Source organism: Belonocnema kinseyi, chromosome 9 (genome assembly GCF_010883055.1).
Source record: "Belonocnema kinseyi isolate 2016_QV_RU_SX_M_011 chromosome 9, B_treatae_v1, whole genome shotgun sequence".
Taxonomy (NCBI): Eukaryota; Metazoa; Arthropoda; class Insecta; order Hymenoptera; family Cynipidae; genus Belonocnema; species Belonocnema kinseyi.
Window position 1 is genome coordinate 2,762,145 of NC_046665.1, and position 20,411 is coordinate 2,782,555.

A 20,411-nucleotide genomic window follows, 5' to 3' on the forward strand; every position below is an offset into this window, starting at 1 on the left:
GTCGCGGAATATTCAGTCTTGAATGTCTTTACAACAGGATTATTCTGGGTACAGCACATAGAGTTGCAAATGGAAGAGACCCTCTTCTTAAAATGGTCAGGATTCACGAGGTAGTAGGCAAAGTAGCATTTCTGTACAAAGCAGCGGAGGAGGCTGCTGAAACACTCGGACTTGACTTCAGTATTAGAGGTGAGCAAAATGCATCAAATCCAATCCATCTCGAGTACTCACTCCTGAAAGCCCGGATTAAGAAAGCACGAGAGAAAAACTTTCGTGAACAGCTTCTAGATAAGAGGATGCACGGTATCTTCCACAGAAATGTGAAGGATCAGTCAATGTCTTGTGAGCTAACGTTTGCTTTCCTTAAATCGCCCGGATTGAAGTCTGGTACAGAGGGTTTCATTTTTGCATGCCAAGACGGTGTCATTTCCACCTTAACATACCGTCGCCACATTTTGAGCCAAGACATTCCCGATGATAGCTGCAGGGCGTGCCATGCACACCCCGAGCATTTAGCTCACATACTATCTAGTTGTCCAACACACGCGGGAACGACCTACATTCAAGGGCACAATGCGGCACTAAAAGTACTTTATTACCATCTCTGTCACTCCTACAGCATTCACCCTAATATCGCTCCTCTAAATGCTCCTAGGGAAATTGAGTCAATTGTCGAGAATGGGAAGTGCCGTATATACTGGAACATTATATTCTCGACAATTATTTATGTTGCTCACTCGAGGCCTGACATGGTACTTCTTGACTTCGAGAAGCGAACCATGTTCGTTATCGAATTTTCGGCACCAGCTGACAAAAACATCATAGCCAAGGAGAATGAAAAGAAAGAGAGGTATCGAGACCTTATAAGGGAGTTGCAACGATTGTACCCGGAATATTCTGTTAAACTGATCGTCCTTATCATCGGCGCTCTTGGAGGTGCCAAGCTTTCACTTGCTAATAGCCTAAAAAGCATCTCTGCGTGTCAACAATATGCTAGAACACTTGCGGGAAAAATGCAGAAGGCTGGAAGCGGGTGCAATTTTTCAGATTAGCACCCGCTCCCGGCGAAATCCTGCGGTTGTCCTTATGACACATTTTTAATTTTATATATATATATATATATGTATATAATAGTAGTAGTAATATTCATATAATTTATATTTTATACTTGAAGTAACGTAATCTCAAAATACACGCAATAAAGAGGCGCGCGAGGTATTCAAATCATGAGATTCGCCAGCCCAGCATCGAAATCTGGAAATATTGAAATCCCAATCTCTTCATTTTATTTCAAAGCAGATAGAGATATAAACAACCGCCGAAGTGTTCCGTCCGGCAATCGTGCACCTTCGAGTTTTCAAATTCAGAACAGGAGAAATGGGTTGCGCGCGCAACTCAGGCATTTATATCGTCTCCTACTATATTCACACGCACATAGACGTGTCATAGTATTGACCACGTCTCGTTTCAGATCTTGGATCACTGGGTGATACACTTAAAAAAATGGTTTGTTACGACAAAAATCTGTTTATTAGTAGAGATGGTATTAACTACAATAACTACTTCAATGGTAACAGTAACTAACAAGTTGGGTAAGGAAAAAAGTCGCCGTTAGTCCTCCTATGTAGGTTATATTAGTAAGGATAGTAATTGTAGTTCTGACATATAAATTAGTTACATTTACCGCAAATTTATTTTCAAACAAATAAAAGCAGTAAAGTTTACAAGTTTCGCCCCTTGGTGATATTAGCAGAACTGAAACCTGAACTGTGCTGCCAGCATTCGCATCTTAATATCGCGTCATGTTTTCGATGGTCGTTATTTTAATCTCAACCTTTCCGTATAATGTGAAAACACGTGGAAAATATTTAAGAGCATCGTATAGATTCTAATTTCTTAAAAAAGGGTTAAATGTTTTTGAATGGGGTTAGCTTGAAATGTGACAATTCAGCTTGCCAGCAGGATGAATATCATTATATGAATATTACGATAATATAAGATTGAATAGTAACATTATACAAGATTATATAACAGTAAGCATTACTACTTTAAGTAGTAAGATTAACTAATTTATTAGTAAGACTTACTATTTGAAGTAGTAACGCTTGCTATATAAAGTAGGAAATGCACCTATCTCAAAGTATTATCTACCATCGAAAGTTGTAGCAAGCGGCATAAATTACAAACTAAAATAGTTGGGCCTATTACTTTGTTAGTTGTCCCAACCAACTATTTTTTTCAGTGCATTTCTAATGAAAATTCATATTTGAATCAAATCTTGTCATCCTATAATTTTTGTTACAACAAACTAAAAGGCAGGTTTATTTCTCTTGATGTCCTCTAAATTCAGTTCATAATAATAAACAATATTCATAATAGTAAATGATACTTTTCGAACATCCTAGATTCTTGCTTTCGTCGCTTGAGTATTCTTACTTCACCTGTCAATTTATTTATAGAATCGGTGTCGCACCATTCAGAAAAAAGCTGAAGTTCCTCCGGGCTACCTAAAATGCAAGCTCGACTTCGATGTTCATTCAACGCTTGTAAATTTTCACGTTTTGTGTGCGAGACACTTTCGCGAAGCTTTCTCCCAAAAACATCGACAAAACGATCTTCGGTGAGAAACTTGAAAATAGTGAGCGAGAGCCTGTCCCCGCGAGTCTACTAATTGGTTTACTTGCCTTGTCCACGAGACCAATTCAGTCAGCTTTCACCTGGTCTTTCGTCTAAAGCTTATTCTCCCTGGACCACCCTCGACCGCCTTAGACTACCTTACTAAGATTGTTAGCCTATTCACGGCCTATGACCAGCGAATCATCCGTAACATTTTGGTCGCTGCTTCCAGAATGCGAAGTACATAAGTCAGTTTGCATGTCAAAAGGTGGTATTTTTTAAACTCTCACGTACTAATAATTATTTCCAAATTTTTAAAAATTTATCCTAATGTGGTACAGTTCTGCAAAATTGTTAGTAAACCTTTCTATTTCCTAATATTTTGCACTTAGAAGATTAGGGAAATAAATCAATTCTTATCGCCCTTTGTCAGCGGTTATGACAACATTTGTTCACATTTTTCATAAAACTATATGCATAAAACAAATCTCTTGCTCAGAGAAATATGTTATTAAAATGTAAAAATGTAGTTCTTATCTTAAAAACAGTATTTTGGCAAGAACAACTATATCTTAGGTAATTTAAGGCTGCATTTTTTACATAAATTATAAATAAATTGTATTTAAAAATAATGAGCTGTCTGTTCCCAGTGTAAGCATCTAAAACCGTTATCCTCTGGCCTTTCTTGGGCAACTTTAAGATTTCCTTGGCTCTGTTCAATTTATACCCACAGACGAAAATGGCATTCGCCTATCTACGACAATCCCGGATTTGTTCCCAGTACTGAGGGTGCTTTGTCTGTATCCAGTTTTTAATCGACATCCCAATGGAACAAGATGCTTGTCCCAGTATCCTAATAAGCATTTATGTTATATCCGGTTCTTTAACTGCAGTTAATATTCTCTGGCTGTCTGAACAGTTTTTCATCTGTCTGCCAGCAGCATTTTCCTCTATTAGTATCTCTGCACAGTGAAAAAGGGCCAGCACCTTCGCCTGAAAGAAGGTGTCATGTCGCCTGACTGGTATCTCCATGATACTTCTTCCTGCACATTTTAAGATACAGGAATTCGAAATTTTAAACTTTTGAACCATCTAGTGTTATGTACTAATTTTCCCTTAGAATAGGGGGTTACCATGAGTTTTTCACACATCGCTGTTTGGGCTGAGGACGCAAAAAACCCTAATAAGTTTCAAGTCTTTTTTTTTACTCAATTATGAAGTTGTCACTGAACTCATATCTTCTGGGAGCCTGGTGCGCTTAGACTCATTACTCTCAGTTGTGGAAGCAATTAGTTGATTGGTTATAAATGAGTTAGTAATTAGAGTATGTAGTAATGAGAAAATCCGCTGAGTGAAGAAACGCCGCCCTGTCTGACTGCGGGTGCAGCCTTCGCGGGTTAACACGCCAATATCTTTTAAAACAACCTTCTCCAGCTTGCCTAACTTCTTTTGGGTAAAGGGTCGCCCATAAATTACGTAAGACGATTTAATCACTTTTTAGACACTCCCCTCCACCGAATAAGATTTCGTAAGATTTTCAGACCCCCTCCCCCCTCCAGGAATCTTACGTGAAACTCATAAGGTAAAACAAGGCATTAAAATTCCTTTTTTCTTGTGATGTATTATATTACTATATTCCTTAAGCATATATACATAATACATCAGAACATTGCATTTAACGCTAAGCGAAGAAATAAAGGACAAAATTGGTTGCTGTTTTAGTTAGCTATTGGGGAGGGAATCGAGAGCAAATTTCCCTGCTGAAGAAGGCAAGGGGGTAATAAAAAACCACTTGGTAAAATTATATGCAAGCTCCTTCGACTTTTTGCACAGCAAAATTCATCGGTGCACTTCCGGCTTTGTAGTAAATACTGAGATTCTTGCACGTGTAATCGATACCCGTCAGGTCAGTGATCAAATTTTTCACTTTCATCAAATTTCTTGTCTGGTTGGATATACTCTGCGACTACTTGTTCGCCATCTATAACGAAGATATTTGATACCTGAAGCAAAAATGGTTAAGATTCAGCGTATGTAGTTTTTATGACAAATTTTTTAATTTCTAATAGAATCGATTGATACCTGCGCCAAATTGTTTCCTACTGCTTCGAAATTGCGAATTTCCATTATTTCGCCAATTGATTTGCGACTTTCACTTAGGTGACTATCGAATGTATCATGCATAAGGATCATATTTCTTGAAAAAAACAATAGCCTGGGCGATGACTTGTGGGTATCTGGGATTTTCATCAGGCTCTTCATCAGCAGTGATGATTACGACTGGCTTCACAAGTTCTTTTGCAGTTTTGCGTAAAGCAAAGAATTCTTCTAGCTCAAGTAATCGATCAAAATCCGCGCCATGAAATTTTTCTGAAGAAGATGAGTGCTTCCCAGAGCGAATAGCAACATAAGTTGGCCCACTGTATGTAATAGCTTCAGGTTTTCCCATTTCGCCATTTTTTATTATAATTGAAGCTTACACAGATGAAATTAACTTATGTTTTTCTGCTACAACCCAATCATGGTCTGGTAATCGCACTCTATATTCCATGTGCATTAAAAGCGGTGCTTGTTTTTCCAGGGCGGTTTTCCCAATGGGCACTTGAGTTTTGTCATCATGCAAAATATTCGTTAAACCTCAAAACAAATTTTGCACAGTAATTTACGTTTAATCCAAGTGACCTCAATCAAAATTAGATCAGATTGACAATGAAGTAATTTGAATGAAAGATTTTAAATTCATACATCTTTAAAAACATACCATTCAAATTTTGTATTACTCATTAAATATTCCCAATGGCTGCAAATTTACCTGTGATATAAAAAAATTGATTTGGTCCCAAAATGGACGCAAGTGATTCCAACGCGCGTATAGAAGCAGTATAGAATTGAGCATCTTCGTAGCTTTTGTGAAGATCCGTGGTTGCTTGAATCAATTTGACGGGCACTGTCTTGACGTGTCTCTTGCCTTCAATCGTAGAACAGTTTTTTGGTAGAAGTCTCATGTAAGTAGCGGCTCTATTTCAAATAAATCCTTGTAGCCTTAATTCTTGGACGAGATCATCGAGAGTTTTGCAGCTTCGAATAATTTCCTTGCGTCGCCGATCACCCGCACCACCACCAAACTGTGCGATCTCTGCTAGCACTTAAAGAAGTTCTGGTTGATTGTCTTCTAAGCTAGGACGTCCAGGATTACCTTGTAAACTAAGCTGTTTTCTTAATGATAGGTCTTTTGCGACAATTTCTTTCACAACTGCTTGTTTTTTGACTCTGAAAGATTTTTGGTATTCAGCGTTTCTTTTTTTATTATCGTGAAATTTCTTCGCATCTTGAAATTTTTTCTTCAATTTTTGTATCACTTCATCAATGATTTCACCTCCTAAACTAGCGTCGCGTTTGAGTAAAGTGTTGTTCAGTTCACTCTTCAATATCTGGATATTCTTTTGCACTTCCTCTTGGCCCGGCTTTTTGAAGCTAACTAATGGTTGGGAATTCTGAAAACGTATTCATGTTGAATGAAATTTTGAAGGGCCTAGCCGAAGATTTTATTTTCGCGCCTTGATCAAAGAAAAAACCTAAAATGATATTGACAAATTGTAGAATAACAAGAAACATAAAAAAATTCGAAAACACAAAATTTTGAAATACACGAAATATCAATATCCACCCATTACAATGCAATTTATATTTAGCAATGTTTCTTTCTGACTTTCTTGGAGATTGCACCACATAAGCTCATGAAGGTATTAAAGTCATTAAAAAAAACCTTTGATTTTTCTGATGATCGAGAAAGCTTGGGAGTTTCCTTCAATGAACTCGAAGGTTTTTGCAAATCGCTTGAAGAAGTCGAAGGTGTGACTGCAATGTGCACTTTAGGAGGTTTGTGCACACTGGACTTAACGCAAATGGGAGAAAAAGACTACTTAAAAGTTAACCCTTGTGTGCACTCCCAACTTTACCCATGTTGCCCGCACACCCAGGGTACCCGTGTATCCATGTTTCTCTTTTAAATTTATTCAATATTTATGCGATTCAAATCTATTTGCTGTCATTTATTTCAATAAATCAACATCAGAAGTAAGTACTAAGGACACAAAACACTTTAAAATACACAAAACACTCAAGCAATTCACCTGCTATTCCTAGTGGACCTCGCGAATTGCAAGGTTATGCTGCAACCCGATACACAATATTGCACGTGGGGTTTCGGCACTCTGAGTGTAACGAATAATTAATTGGTAATTAATCAAATTATTATTAATTAAATTATCACTCAATACATGCAACGTGCACGAATCAAATGACATGAGTACTTGCGTATGCGCACAAGGGGCTAAAGAAAAATTTTCGTCGAAAATAGTTACACTAAAAATGAAAAATTAAATTTTATTGACCTGTTTGAGAAAGAAATTGGAGATAATTAGATTTTTTGTTGCTTCTTGCTTCAATTTGCTTATTTTATTCAAAACACTTTTTTCTCATTCTTTTTTATCTTTCCTAAATTTGTCTTTTTATCATTGACCCCCCTCCTCCCCCTTCGTACGATTTAGTGAGGAATCTGGTGACTCTCCCTCCCCTCCCTCAAACGTCTTACGTAATTTATGGACGCTCCCTAAGGCAAGGCGTGATTTATAAGTTTTTGTACTGACTTAAAGTGTTTCTTATAGCACTTAATTTTGTTTTTGCTTCAGTTATACCGTGATTCATTCGACTCATGTAGTCATTCGTTAAAAACAATATGGTTTCATTATAAGCCTCAACAATGTTTTATCAATCGGATTTGGGAAGAACTGTTGCCAAGTTTTTAGACGACTGTCTAGTTTCGAAAATTTTGATAAGCCAATATCACACCGAACTCTATATAATGTTTTAAAGGATTGTAATGATGGCAAATAATAATCCAAAGATTGACAAAAAAGTGCTACCTTAACCAAGTTAACCAAAGCAACCACGAAAAAATTACTGTCATGTGCGAAATATAAGGTCAATGTTTCAGAAAGACGTTTATCGCGCTGATTCCAAAATGCATTTTGAGAAGTATCTGTTCAGATTGAAAGATTTTATTGAAGCCCACCATTCAAAAGACAGATACACAGTTTATCCGGATTTGACAAGCTGCTATCACTAAAAAAAAAACGTTATTGTGGTTAAGTAGCCAAAATGTACCTGTAATGTCGAAAGAATACAATCCTCGGAGTTTGCGTAAGGTACGTCCAATCGAACGCTTTTGGGCCCTGCTAACTCGTTTCTCGTACGATGGGAATTAAACGTAATTTTATTGGTAGAATTCTGCAAAAACTGAAAGAAGTTCATTTTCCCATCGTCCAAGCTATGATGAAGAAGATCCGACCACCACTCTGGAAAATTAAAGATATTTGTCCGATGAGCGTACTTTAAATTCTAGATATAATAAAATATGAATCAAATTATTCAACCCAATTAACAGTTCATGAAGGCATTGTGTTTTTCCTGAAATTTAAGAAATTGGAAAAGAGCCAAAACTTATGAATTACGCCTTATGTATCATGATATCTAGAATTGATAACTCTCACTAGGGCGTTGTCAGTGATCCATCTGAAGGTAAGACAAAGTGTCACATATTATTTGGCTGTATCGTCTCCCTCTATGAGATAGTGACTCTGTAGTCCTTTCTGATCTTACTGGTACGCCCAGTCATTCATTGTTCAAAGTAAAACTGGTTGTTGCAAACGCTGGTATTGTACTCCACGGCTTCTTGGGAGATGACACCTGTAGAGTCGATGGCGATGGGTTAGATGAAGATACGGGACGGGCCATTATTAGTGTAGTTTGTTTTTATTTTATAAATGATAACATAGACTTACGAGGAGCTTGGAGAGTGAAGAAAAACAGCTGTAGTGACTTGATTACGCATGGGAACTTTTATTTCGATACACAGTGAAACTCTTCTATAGCGCCGATTTTTGGATGGTCGGTGGTCATATTAACTATTGATTGTAACTAATGACTAACTTAATGTTATTAGGCGTGAATTTAACCCTTTCTGGGTTGGTAAATAACCGACAACCCAGCTGAAAATTCGTCTACGAAACCTTGTAAAATCATGTGCATATTCCTGTACAGAGTCTCGCTCAAGAACTCGTACAAGAAGTTTTGCGTTTTCTATTCAGGAACTAGGCGGAGGAAACTGTACATGATACTGCAAAGAAACCTGTTCCGACAAAGGTACCTTTGGAAATATCCTGTGGAGTTCCATTTTCAAAATACATTGAGGCTCGGATTTCTATACAATAATGTGCATAGGGTCATTTACAGAGAGTCTTATCTATAATATGCATTCAACTAGTGAGAGGGTCGAATCACTAGCGAATCCTGGTTCAATAATTTCTATGCAGGTTTATTTACAGGAAGTTTTCAGCTTAGAACCATAAAGTCATTATCTCGCAACCAGCCTAGCTATTTTACTAATCCCAAACCGGTTTCAACTAAAGTAGATAGTTGAAAGAAATCCAAGTTAAAGGTTTTTTACATCTTGCTTTATTTTGCATATGTTTGTAGGTGTTCGTCATGCTTCTTATAGAGATGCACGAGGTCTTGCGCATTCATATTTCTTCAGCTGGGAGCATGCACCTACAAGCACCTTAGAGGTCGACTGGCTAGATGCTCGTAATATTTGTCGTAGACATTGCATGGACGCTGTGTCTCTAGAAACACCGCAAGAGAACGAATTCATCAAACAGAGGATTGCTCGAGGTAAAAATCATCATTCTTGTGATTATTTTTCCAATCCCCTTTTAATTGTGTATTTCAACATAATGAACACTCATCTATAAGTCAATATATTTGGCGTATTTTTAAAACTGTTCAGGAGAAGAAAATCAACCATTATGGTTCATTTATGATTATTCTTTTTAATTTTGCAGACAATGATAACAATAGAGGAAGTATACTATACATGGTATGCATAATAAATATAAATAAAAGTAGTAAAAAATGCCAAATTCTCATTTTCACTTTTAAATACGATTAACATATATGGTGTAACAGACTTGTTTCCATAAAATAGAACTCGGTACGATCATGCACGAAAGGGTTTCTGAACCGCAACAGAGAGAAGCCGAAATTCTCTTCATGAAAAATCATCTTTAAACACATCAAAATGTTATTTCACACTAAAAATTTTGTCAGGGATAAGTATTAGTCATTGTTTTTAACAAATTATATGAACAATTGCATTATATTCGTGTGTTTTTACAGAAAAAATATTTTTTTCACGAAGACTAGCTGCTGCGAATGACCTTGCTGGCCGATAACTTTTCCATATTATCTAGCTGAGAGTTTTTATTCGAAATCAAGAATTTCATTGTTATTAAAAAATAATTTACACAATTGTTTTATATTCGTATTTTTGATGAAGTAACACTTTTTTTTTACTCGTTGCCACACTAGAATTTCAAAATCTGCATTTAAAGAAGATTAACTTCGATTGCTCGAAATATCGATCAATAAAAGAACGTTAACAGTTTTTTGTTTTTCGATACTTGTATTATAACCTCTAATTTTCCAAGTTCTGCGGTAAGTTTCTATGTCGTGTTTTTTGCTGTACTATTATTTAATTAAAAGTTTCGATTTAATTGTCAATGAAGAGCATCTGCTTTGTAGCGTGTAAGATTTAATATGAAATCATGTCATTAAAAAATTAAATACAATGCGATATAGTATTAGATCTTGATAATAAAAAGGTCTATGTTCTATTGGAGTTTTTAAAATGTAAGTACTATTTAAGTGTGCAAGAGACTGAAGCGTTAAACCTAAAATTATCACGGTTTTTCGTACCAAACTTCATGAATAGATGGAAGAATTCATTTTATAAGAAAGAAACTTTTTTCAAGAAGAATGAGTCTTGATTAAATGGCGACTTTGTAATTCCATCAGCATCTCCTGATGGAGATAAGAAATACGGTGAAAAAAGCTTGAAGAATTTTGAAAGAAGCTTGAGAATTTTTAGTTTGCATCGTGCTAGATCGCAAAGTGTGCCAAGTGATCGCTAAAACATCATATTCTGCTGTCTGTTGCATTTGTGGAGCTAGGCTGAAAGAAATGAACAATCTTAAAAAAGTAAGATCCAAGGAGAAGACGTAACCGCATTTCCATATGGATTGTCAACCTTGCACGCTTGGATTAGGCTGATGGAATATATTTTACATATTGCGTATAGGTTGCCATTTAAGACTTGGACAACTAAAGGAAACAAACCGAAGGATATAATAAAAGAATGGAAGCAGAAAATACAGAAAGATCTAAAGGCTGAACTAGGTATAATAGTTGATCTTCCGAAACAAGGTGCTGGTACATCGAATGATGGAAAACCCGCTAGAAAATTTTTCGAAAACTTTGAAAAAGTAAGCAGGATAACAGATGTCTTTATTACTTCAATAGAAAATCTCTACTCCATTCTCCGAGCACTGGCATTTTCTTATCAAATCAATAGTTCGAAATTTGACAAATTTGCATCAGAATCAGCTGAAATTTTTATTCGCAATTATCTTTGGTTCTGCATTCCAGCCTCAGTCTATAAAATCCTAATTCATGAGGGAAAATTAATAGTTTCTGCGATACTTCCAATCGGTCAACTTTTTGAAGAAGCCCAGGAAGACAGGAACAAGGATTTCAAAGCATGCAGAAGTACACCAGGAATTATTCAGGGATAGCTACAAATGTTGATTGAGTTTCCTACTTGTTGGCCTCTTTAAATCCACTCATTTTCTATCGACAACAGCTAACTGAGGCGAACAAGAAGAAATGCGTTAAACCTCTGCATTCTCAAGCAGAAGCTTCACTCAAATAAGTACTTCATGAAAATTCAGTGAATTCAAACCAGTTTTTTGTTTATAAAAATTGAAGTATTAAAATTGTTTAAATGATTTGTTAATAACAATTGAAATTTTTGATTTAGAATAAAAGTTCTCCGATAGATAATATAGAGAAGCCATCGGCCAGCAAGGCTTTGTGAAAAAATGAAAACAAAATTTCCCAGCTAGATAATATCACAGTCATTCGCAGAAGCTAGTCTTCGCGAAAAAATTATTTTTTTTCTGTAAAAACACACGAATATAATGCAATTGTTTATATAATTTCTTAATAAAAATGAATAATACGTATACCTAACAACATTTTTAATGTGAAATAAGAGTGTGGTGTGTTTAAAGATGATTTTTTATGAAAAGAAAATATTTAATCTTATAAAAGTTCTATAAATACATATTTCTTTATAACAGGTAAAATTTTTGCATATCAACTTAAAATAATCAACCACCCACTCCATGACATCACTCAAATCCCTAACAGAACCTTTGACCCAACAAACAATACCCTTTTCTTGGAAAAGAAACAAACGAAATCGTTTATTCAGAAAACAGAAATAGCTCAGATGACCGTCCTCAAATAAATAAAGAAATATTCGAACGCGATTCGTTTTTGGAAGATAACACGCAATATTTTTTTAATCCGAAGAACTTTTATTAGGCGCAGAATTAAACGTATTTATAAAACAACAAAAGTAAAGATTTTTTAGAGAAACGGAAGATAGGGCAAATCATTTAGGACTTAAATTAAACTCGTCAGCTCATAGTTCTTTTGAATATACAAGAGAAATAACAGAACCTAGGTACAGGAAAAATAAAAGTATGTCACGCAACAGACAGTCGGTACAATTGAATTTAAATTAAAATTTACAAGAAACTCACCAACTTCCGTTCATCAAGACTGATAACCATAGACAAACAAAAATTTATCATTCAAAATTACAAAACTCCGATGACAGTGAACTGTTACAGGACATCATCAACTCAATACAAAAAAGATCTCTTAGACTCTCGAAAACAGCTAACAGGTCAAATAGACGTTTACGAATTTACAATAATAATAATAATAGTCAATAATAGGCTTAGAGCCTCGGTGGCTCAGTTGGTTAGACACTCGTTCAGAACCCACCTTAAGCTGTAGGTTCCCCCATCGTTTACTTGACTTCAACCCAGTCCGTCAATGATGAGATAAAACCCAGGCTTTGTCCAACATGTCGGGGCACACTGCTCTCATCAGATCACTTGATTGCATTATAAAAATGCGTCCGTGACTGATGATATATACCGTGACAGCCGCGTGTTAAATAATCAAAAATAAAATCCAACTCTAACCAAAAATGCCTTCGACATGTTGGGCAGTAACCATCTTAAGCCTGTGATAAAAATTAATTGTTTAAAACAATCATCTTTTTTAATAATAATAAATATAGTATAATAGTACGAATCCGAAAACTATTTGATTAGTCAAACAAATCCAGCTACTTATTTTTCTTTCGGCATGATATAACACCGTTTCAAATTATAAGCAATTGTCCGATTAAATTCAAAATAAGAAAGAAGACAGTCCTGTGCATTTCCTTAAATAGTTGAATAGACTTAAGAGGTCACCCCTCTTTTGGAGGCACGCATGCTTAAAGACACAAAAGATTAATGCGAAATAAATAAACATTCCTGGGGACATTACTAGATCTTTACGACAATTTTAAAAACGCTTATATCAATTGAAAGGTTTTCGGAAGGAATTACACAAAAAATTTAAATCTGCAACCAAAAAAGGACTCAAGAAATTCACTCATACTTGAGAGAGATAAGAAGACTTTTCACCATGTTATACCCTAGAAAAAGCCGCAAATGGAAACTACGTAGAGCTCATGAAAACCTTAGAATCGAATATAGAATGTATATAAAACGAAGCGATTTTGAACCTTTCGACCAATTATTAGATTTAAGTAAAGAATGGGAAACTCAGTTAGCCAAGTAAAAAATTAGAGAAAAAGTATTACAAAGTACTGAACTTGAAATTGAAGATAATATTTAACAAAAACGTAACAATATAATGAGGATAAAAATAATTGAGAAAATAATACAGATTTCTATATCTACCCTTTTAAAATCAATATCAAAAATATTTCAGACCTAACTTCCGACCTAGATTCGTACCTGGTTTCCAACCTAAATTTCGATTAAATTTTGAACTTAGATTCGAAAACAATAAACCAAAGTATCCATTAAATTCTTACAATCAAATGTTACCACTGTTTAAACAAATGACATTAGGTTCAATTTAAGGCCAAAATAATCCAATGATCGAATTACCAACATAAAAAGTGGATAATAATTCAGGAAATAATAAAAGTAAACAAAATTTCCAAGAATTGAATTACGTTAACTTTGTAGGAGCTATTCAGCCACCAAATAAGAGCGTACTTTTTTCCCTTGGCCAATATTTTGTAAAAAACACTTAATACCTCGGGTAACACTACTAAATGACGCTAGCACTCAACACTGCTTGCCGCGTCCGTCGTCTGCTATTTCTCGATATCCGAATCAGCCAATACGCATCAAGCATTGGCATGGGCGGAAATTATAACATTATAATGTTTTGGACAATTGTGCATTTCATTAAAATTATTTATTCTTCAACGGTTTCTAGTATTTATATTTTTGAATTAAAGAAGGAAAATGTACAACCCAAAATTTCAACAATTCATACAAAGTTAAATTGTTTTACGCGAACAAAAAAAAACCCATGCATAATAGAAAATTATCTTTAAAACGTGAAAATACACTTTCGAGACACTTCTGATTCCTAATTTAATTAAGAAATATAAATACTAGAAACTATTAAAGTATAAAGAATTTAAATAAAATGCACAATCGTTCAAACAAGTGATAAAAAAAATACAATAAACAAAGTTTCTACTGAAAATAAGGAATAAATAATCAACAATCAGCATGATTATATTAAATATTAATCAAAAATAAAATAAACAAGCATTTTGTTTTTTAAAAAAGTACGGTTAGCGAGAATCGAACGCGCAACCTTGCAGCTATCAGCCAAGCGCTCTATCAGGAAGCTACCGACGCTTTGGAATCCTTTTTCACCAGTTCGATGACCTTCCGTTCGCAATTCTAAAATGCATTTTTCTCGAAAATGGGTCAAAATGGCGTTTTCTTAATTTTTCTCAGAAAACCTCTAGTATGTACCTTTCATTGATGGCAGTATTAATTTAAACAAAAAAAGGCAGACATGAAGGCCCCTTGTATATGAAATTTATGACTTTTGAAATGTAAAAAAAGACATTTTCACGTATCAACCTCAAAGTTTTAACGATTGTACTGGTCGTGTTTCGAAACTAAATATAAGGATTCAAGGATTAAAGCATGTCCGGAAAAACTGAGATTAAAAATTTTCTAATTTTCTAAATTCTCTTGAATTTGAAAATACAGATGACGAACATTGTGTTTACTACCGTGAAGATATAAGTATAATATTTGCCTTATTTGTTGATGATGAATTGGTTGCGGGGACAAATGCGGATGAGATTATTGAAATTTCAAATAGACTGAACAGAAAATTTGAAGTTACTTTTAATATTGCATCCAATAATCAGTTGTCATATCTTAACATGCACATTCGAAATGACTTAAATGGGATTTTTGTTAATCAGCAAAAATACACACAGAAAATTCCACAGCGGTTTAAATTCGACACTGTAAGTTCTGCATCTATCTCGATGAAGCACGGAATAGTGACTGATTGAGCAAATGATTTAAACGACAAACCATTGCAAAAGTCTGAATCTTTTCGTGAAGCGATAGGAAGTCTGTTGTATATGGCTAAAATATCTTGTCCTGATATCAGCTTTGCTGTGAACTATCTAAGCCCTGTTTGCATCAAACGGATGACAAGTTTCTGGAAGATGGTAAAACGTGTTCTTCAGTATCTTAAAGGGAACTCTCTTTAGGGAATATTTTTTAATGGAGATACATAACTAGTTCCCTGCACGGGTTCTGATTATGGAGCATATACGAACACAGGACATTATACTAGTAAAGTTCTTGTTATTTGAAGAGGTTCTTTTGTATGGTATGCTCAGAAACAGGCACTTGTAGCAACGTCAACCGCTGAAGCTGAATATCGAGCTGCGGTCTCGTCAATACATGGCATCTGCTGGATTCGACAAAATGGAAATGAAATAGTGTTCTTAGATCTAAATAAACTAACAACACTATGTGTTGACAATCAGTCTGCTATTCAAATGCTTCGAAATACTCATGAAGGCCAAATAATGAAGGGTAAGAAACATCGACATTCCCAGGAAATTCATTCAAGAACAGATTGCCTCAACAGTTAAAATGAAGCATGTTAACAGTACTGACCAACTGTCTGATGTTATAACCACGTCTTTGTCTCGCAAGATCTTTGAGGATCTTAGATGTATTATTTCGAAATTTATAACTCTTGTATTAAGATACTAATATGTGTACAAATATTATTTTCAACTTATGTTACAGGCACCTTTCATATCTACTATTATATAAATAAATGTACCTACTTATACTACTGCAAATTGGAGGTTATTATTTGTACAGCTCTCGAATCCATATAAAATTACAACACAGGGGGAGGTTGCTGTTCGAACGGTATGGTTGTTGGTGGAAGCAAGGTTACGTGTGATTCTTTTTTACGAGAAGAGTGATCTCTAGGTCCGGGAATATTTTCGACATGAGTTGCTTGACGGGTCAATAATCTTTGGGACAACGTAAATTGGGTTAATTTAGTGTGGAAGGTAGGAAGTACTGATATATAGGGTAGCATTGGTTATTGTTGTTTTTCTATGGGTCTGGGTTCGGCGAGCGATTCATGAAAGCGGCCTATATCCCTGTTTTAAGGGTTTCTTCGACCAGGAGCACGTCCTTGAGCCCGCTTTCTTTGAGGATTAGAGAGCCCAGTTAAGCTCGAGCACGCCAATATATTTTCTTCTAATTCTTTTCCTTCCTTGTGGTCTGTGCTGAAATAAGTGGTATCGTCATCTTCGTCGTCAAGCTTTTGAACATTCCTTGCAATGCGCAAATGCACAAGTGTGTAAGCAGCATCTAGTTCGTCAATACGTGGGGAGTACCCAATGAGTGGAATAGTGACAGACGGCCTGTTACTGATGCGTGGCCAAGGATCTGTGAAATAAAAAAATAAGATTCAATTTGCTGCCATTTTTACCATAAATGTAATTAACCCATACCTTCTTTAACTCAGATATATGAGCCAGAGTCGATGGTGGAAAATGCCAAATATATTAAAATAAATACAATTTTTATTTTATATTTACACGGATTTGTATACGTAGGGTAGAGAATCATAGTCCTCTATCCTGCGTCTTTTCATATGTACTACCTAGCAGATTTTATTTTCATTACATTAATTAAAATGGATCTTTCTTTAATTGGATCACTAGTTAAAACGTTCTGACGGAGGCCCTGTAGTGTTATGAATACAGTCTATTGTTATTGTAACACTGTTGTTGATTCGAAACTCGGCGACGCTCTGTTTTACCATACAAATCAAATTCTAAAGGTCTTCAAAATGACAATCCACTACGTAACAAAAGGACAACGCTGCATCATCTTGCATGAAACAATCTGCAATGAATTTGATTTCAATAAAATCAAGGGAATATAAAGTGTTAATAAATAATAATAAAGCTCTCTAATTGCAGATTTAAGCCACTCGATTGGGCAAATTTCTTCCTCCGGTTTATACCGAAATCGCAATTGTATTTCATTGACTTATAAGACAAAACGCGCATAATAATTCTGTTTTTTATTAGTAATAAAAAATTTAGAATTAACGAAAATTTCGATACTCTGTTTTAAAACGCTACTCTGATCACATGGTGATACTTCGTCTTATGCAAGCGATTTCTTTTTCGACCCCACCTCCTCGCTGAATGTAGAAACTCGGGGAGGGTTTAGATTTTACGTGTAAAACATGTTATTTACAAATGTTATTCGTAATTAAAAACATCCTAGAAAAATGAGCCAGAAATCGCAAAAATAAATCTATTTACTACCAGCGATAAATTTTTAATGCCTTTTCTGAATTGATAATATTATATTATTTATTAATGTGTCTGAGTAAAAAGTGAGAGAAGGTTAAACAAAATGTCAAGAAACAACTGACTATTTCTCCCAAAGTTACATAATCGGATACACAACGGTCCATTATGCATGCAATTTTACATATCACTTTTATCCTTAACATGCCATTAGGTTTTTTGTATTAATTCACATCATTCGCCGAAGCTATAAATTTAAAATGAGCCCCGAAGTGCGACACAAATCATACAGCATAAACAATTATATATAAGAAATATGAAACAAAATGTGAAATAACTCACACATAAAAAAACACAAAATAAACAGTCGCATGTTGAAATTATGCCAATCTTTTTTTATGAGAAAATTTGATGAGTTTGAAGTTCTTAACATTCAAATGAATGAATTTGTTCACTCATGACTTTACAAACCATAAATCCTGAGTCTTTCATCCCAGCTAAATATTTTGAATTAACACAAATTTAAAAACGATTCAGTATTATATAAATTGCTAACAACTATTTGCGCGTCAAACTTGATTTTTTCTCAATCATGAGTGTATAAATTAGATCAAAACGCATGCGTAGTATATGTTTCCCTCCACCAGGTTTCTTTCTCGCTCTCTCTCTCTCGCTCACTCTCTCTCTCTGTCTCTTTTTCAAGTGAAAATATTCATATTGGTTAAACAAATATGACCTTATATCTACTCAACCTTCCCACGCGAGTAAGCCAGCCATGTGCGAACTATAAAATAAGGTTTAATAGTAAAAAGTGTACCGAAAAGACTAATTTTCCCTGCAGATATATCATTATCTGAAAGTGTGACAGTAAAAAAGCAAAATATGCACCTCGTCAACAGCTCGTTCTTGCAACAATCATTGAAGTTAATAACTCTTCTTCGAAAAAGATAATTCTTGGTTTGCAAATTCAAGCTGATGCTTCGTTTAAACCAGTTATATGATTCTTGGACCATAAATATCCTTGAATAGTAATGAATGCATTCCATTGCAACAAAATTTCTATATTGTTTGTTCATGTTTGGAGGATCGATGCACTAAGAGTAACCTTGACTCCCTTTCTATAAAGATTAAAATTGGCCGCTATAAATTGTTTTTTACAATTTCGTATAATACAAAAAAGAAAAATTAATATTTTCAGATTTTAGCGTAAAAGTGAAGATTATTCTATTCTTTTTAAAGCGCGATTTTTCAATCTGTATAAAATGTCATCATTAGGATATGATGACTCCAAAACTTATTAATTTCTATTTCCGTTCTCTCCGCCGTATAGTTTCCTGTTCCCCAAAAAAGAACGTGTTTTTAATCAATGTAATTCCTTCTAATTAAATAAATCCTCTGTGAAGCACACCTCACAGAGATTCCTTGTATTCCGCAAAAGTGTTTATATTTCAGTTTATTTAATTCCTCCTAATGATTTCGTAAAATATGTATAAAAAATTGTTTTAATTCCTTATGTTGAATACAAGTTTTGAAATTGTGATTCTAAACATTGTCAACATTGTCATTTGCATCGATGAACACATCAGATGTATGGAAAGGGTTTTTACCGATTGTCAAGCTCTGCAAGGACATTTTCGTGAAAGAATTAAGTACTTTTTTCCACGGAAAATACACAGACCCGACGAATTAAATAATAACAATTATATACAATATTTTGAAAAAAGTGAGTGCTATCTGTTATTATTAAACTTTGAAACTGATAATTAATTCCTTTTTAAAATTTTGTAATTTAGAAAAATAAAACAATCAAGAAGTGATCAATTTCAAAATTAAATTTGTCGAAAGAAATAGAGAATGCCACTAAAGAATGAATAGAAACAATATGACTTCATCGTAAAATAACATTACCTGCAAGTTAAATTTTACTAATTTTACTTTAGAGTTGTAACTGAATTAAAAATTAGTTGAATATTCACTTATTTGCATAGGGAGTAATTTTAAAATTAAGTCATTCTAATTTTAAAACTAGCTATTATTTACAGAGGATAGGTCAGTGTCGCCCCGACTAGAACCACAACAGTAGCCATTATGAGGACCATATTGAGTAAGTCCGATCGGGGCCACGTCGGAAATCGGGATTAAATTAGGCACTTTATCCACGGGTTACAAAAAACTTTTTAACAGTCATCAGTCATTTATAATATTTTACATTCGGTAAAAACCCGTTCTATTCATCTGTCTCGCTATTTTTTGGTATGTCTGTTGTTGTACAGGTTGCATTCTGTACAATCTTTTCGAATAAAACAGCTTTTGCATTATACGAAGTTGTAAAATTAAAGTTATAACCGTCAATTTTAATCTGTAAAGAAAAAGAGTACGATTTACTGTTGGTACAGCAATCCTCCAAGTAGGAACAAACAATATCGAAATTTTGTTTCACTTCAATCCAATTATTAGTATTAAAGGAGGTGCCGTGAGATTTATTGCCCAAGAATCGTATAAATGGTTGAAACGATGCATCATATTGAATTTCCAAGCCAAGAATAATCTTTTTCGAAGAAGAGTTATTCACTTAATTGATTGTTGCAAGAACCACGTGTTGACGGGGTGAACATTTTACCTTTGTTACGGTGACACTTTCAGATAATGATATATCTGCAGGGCAAATTAGTCTTTCTGATACACTTTTCACTATTAAATCTTATCAGGTTTCAATCTGGTTGACGGCAGATTCCATCGTTTGACTTGGAGCCTGCGACATGATATATTTTGACATTTTTAGGGTATAGCTGACGGTTTTTTTTCGCGCAGCAGTTTTTGTAGCTCACACATGGCTGGCTTACTCGCGTTGAGAGGGTAAGTAGATATGAAATCACATACGGATCATCAAAAAGTA

At 34.8% G+C, this 20,411-nt stretch overlaps 1 protein-coding gene across 4 annotated transcripts in view; it reads left to right on the forward strand.

The window, feature by feature from the left end:
* The window catches only part of LOC117180927, a 194,205-nt gene that overhangs the window by 95,100 nt on the left and 78,694 nt on the right, over positions 1–20,411 (forward strand). For all 4 annotated transcript variants that reach the window (XR_004468083.1, XM_033373564.1, XM_033373565.1 and 1 more), the window contains one exon: positions 9,154–9,348. Coding sequence is in view for 3 of the 4 variants with exons in the window: in XM_033373564.1 (XP_033229455.1) it covers positions 9,154–9,348 (195 nt within the window). In the remaining variant the exon portion in view is untranslated. The remainder of the gene's footprint in view (positions 1–9,153; positions 9,349–20,411) is intronic.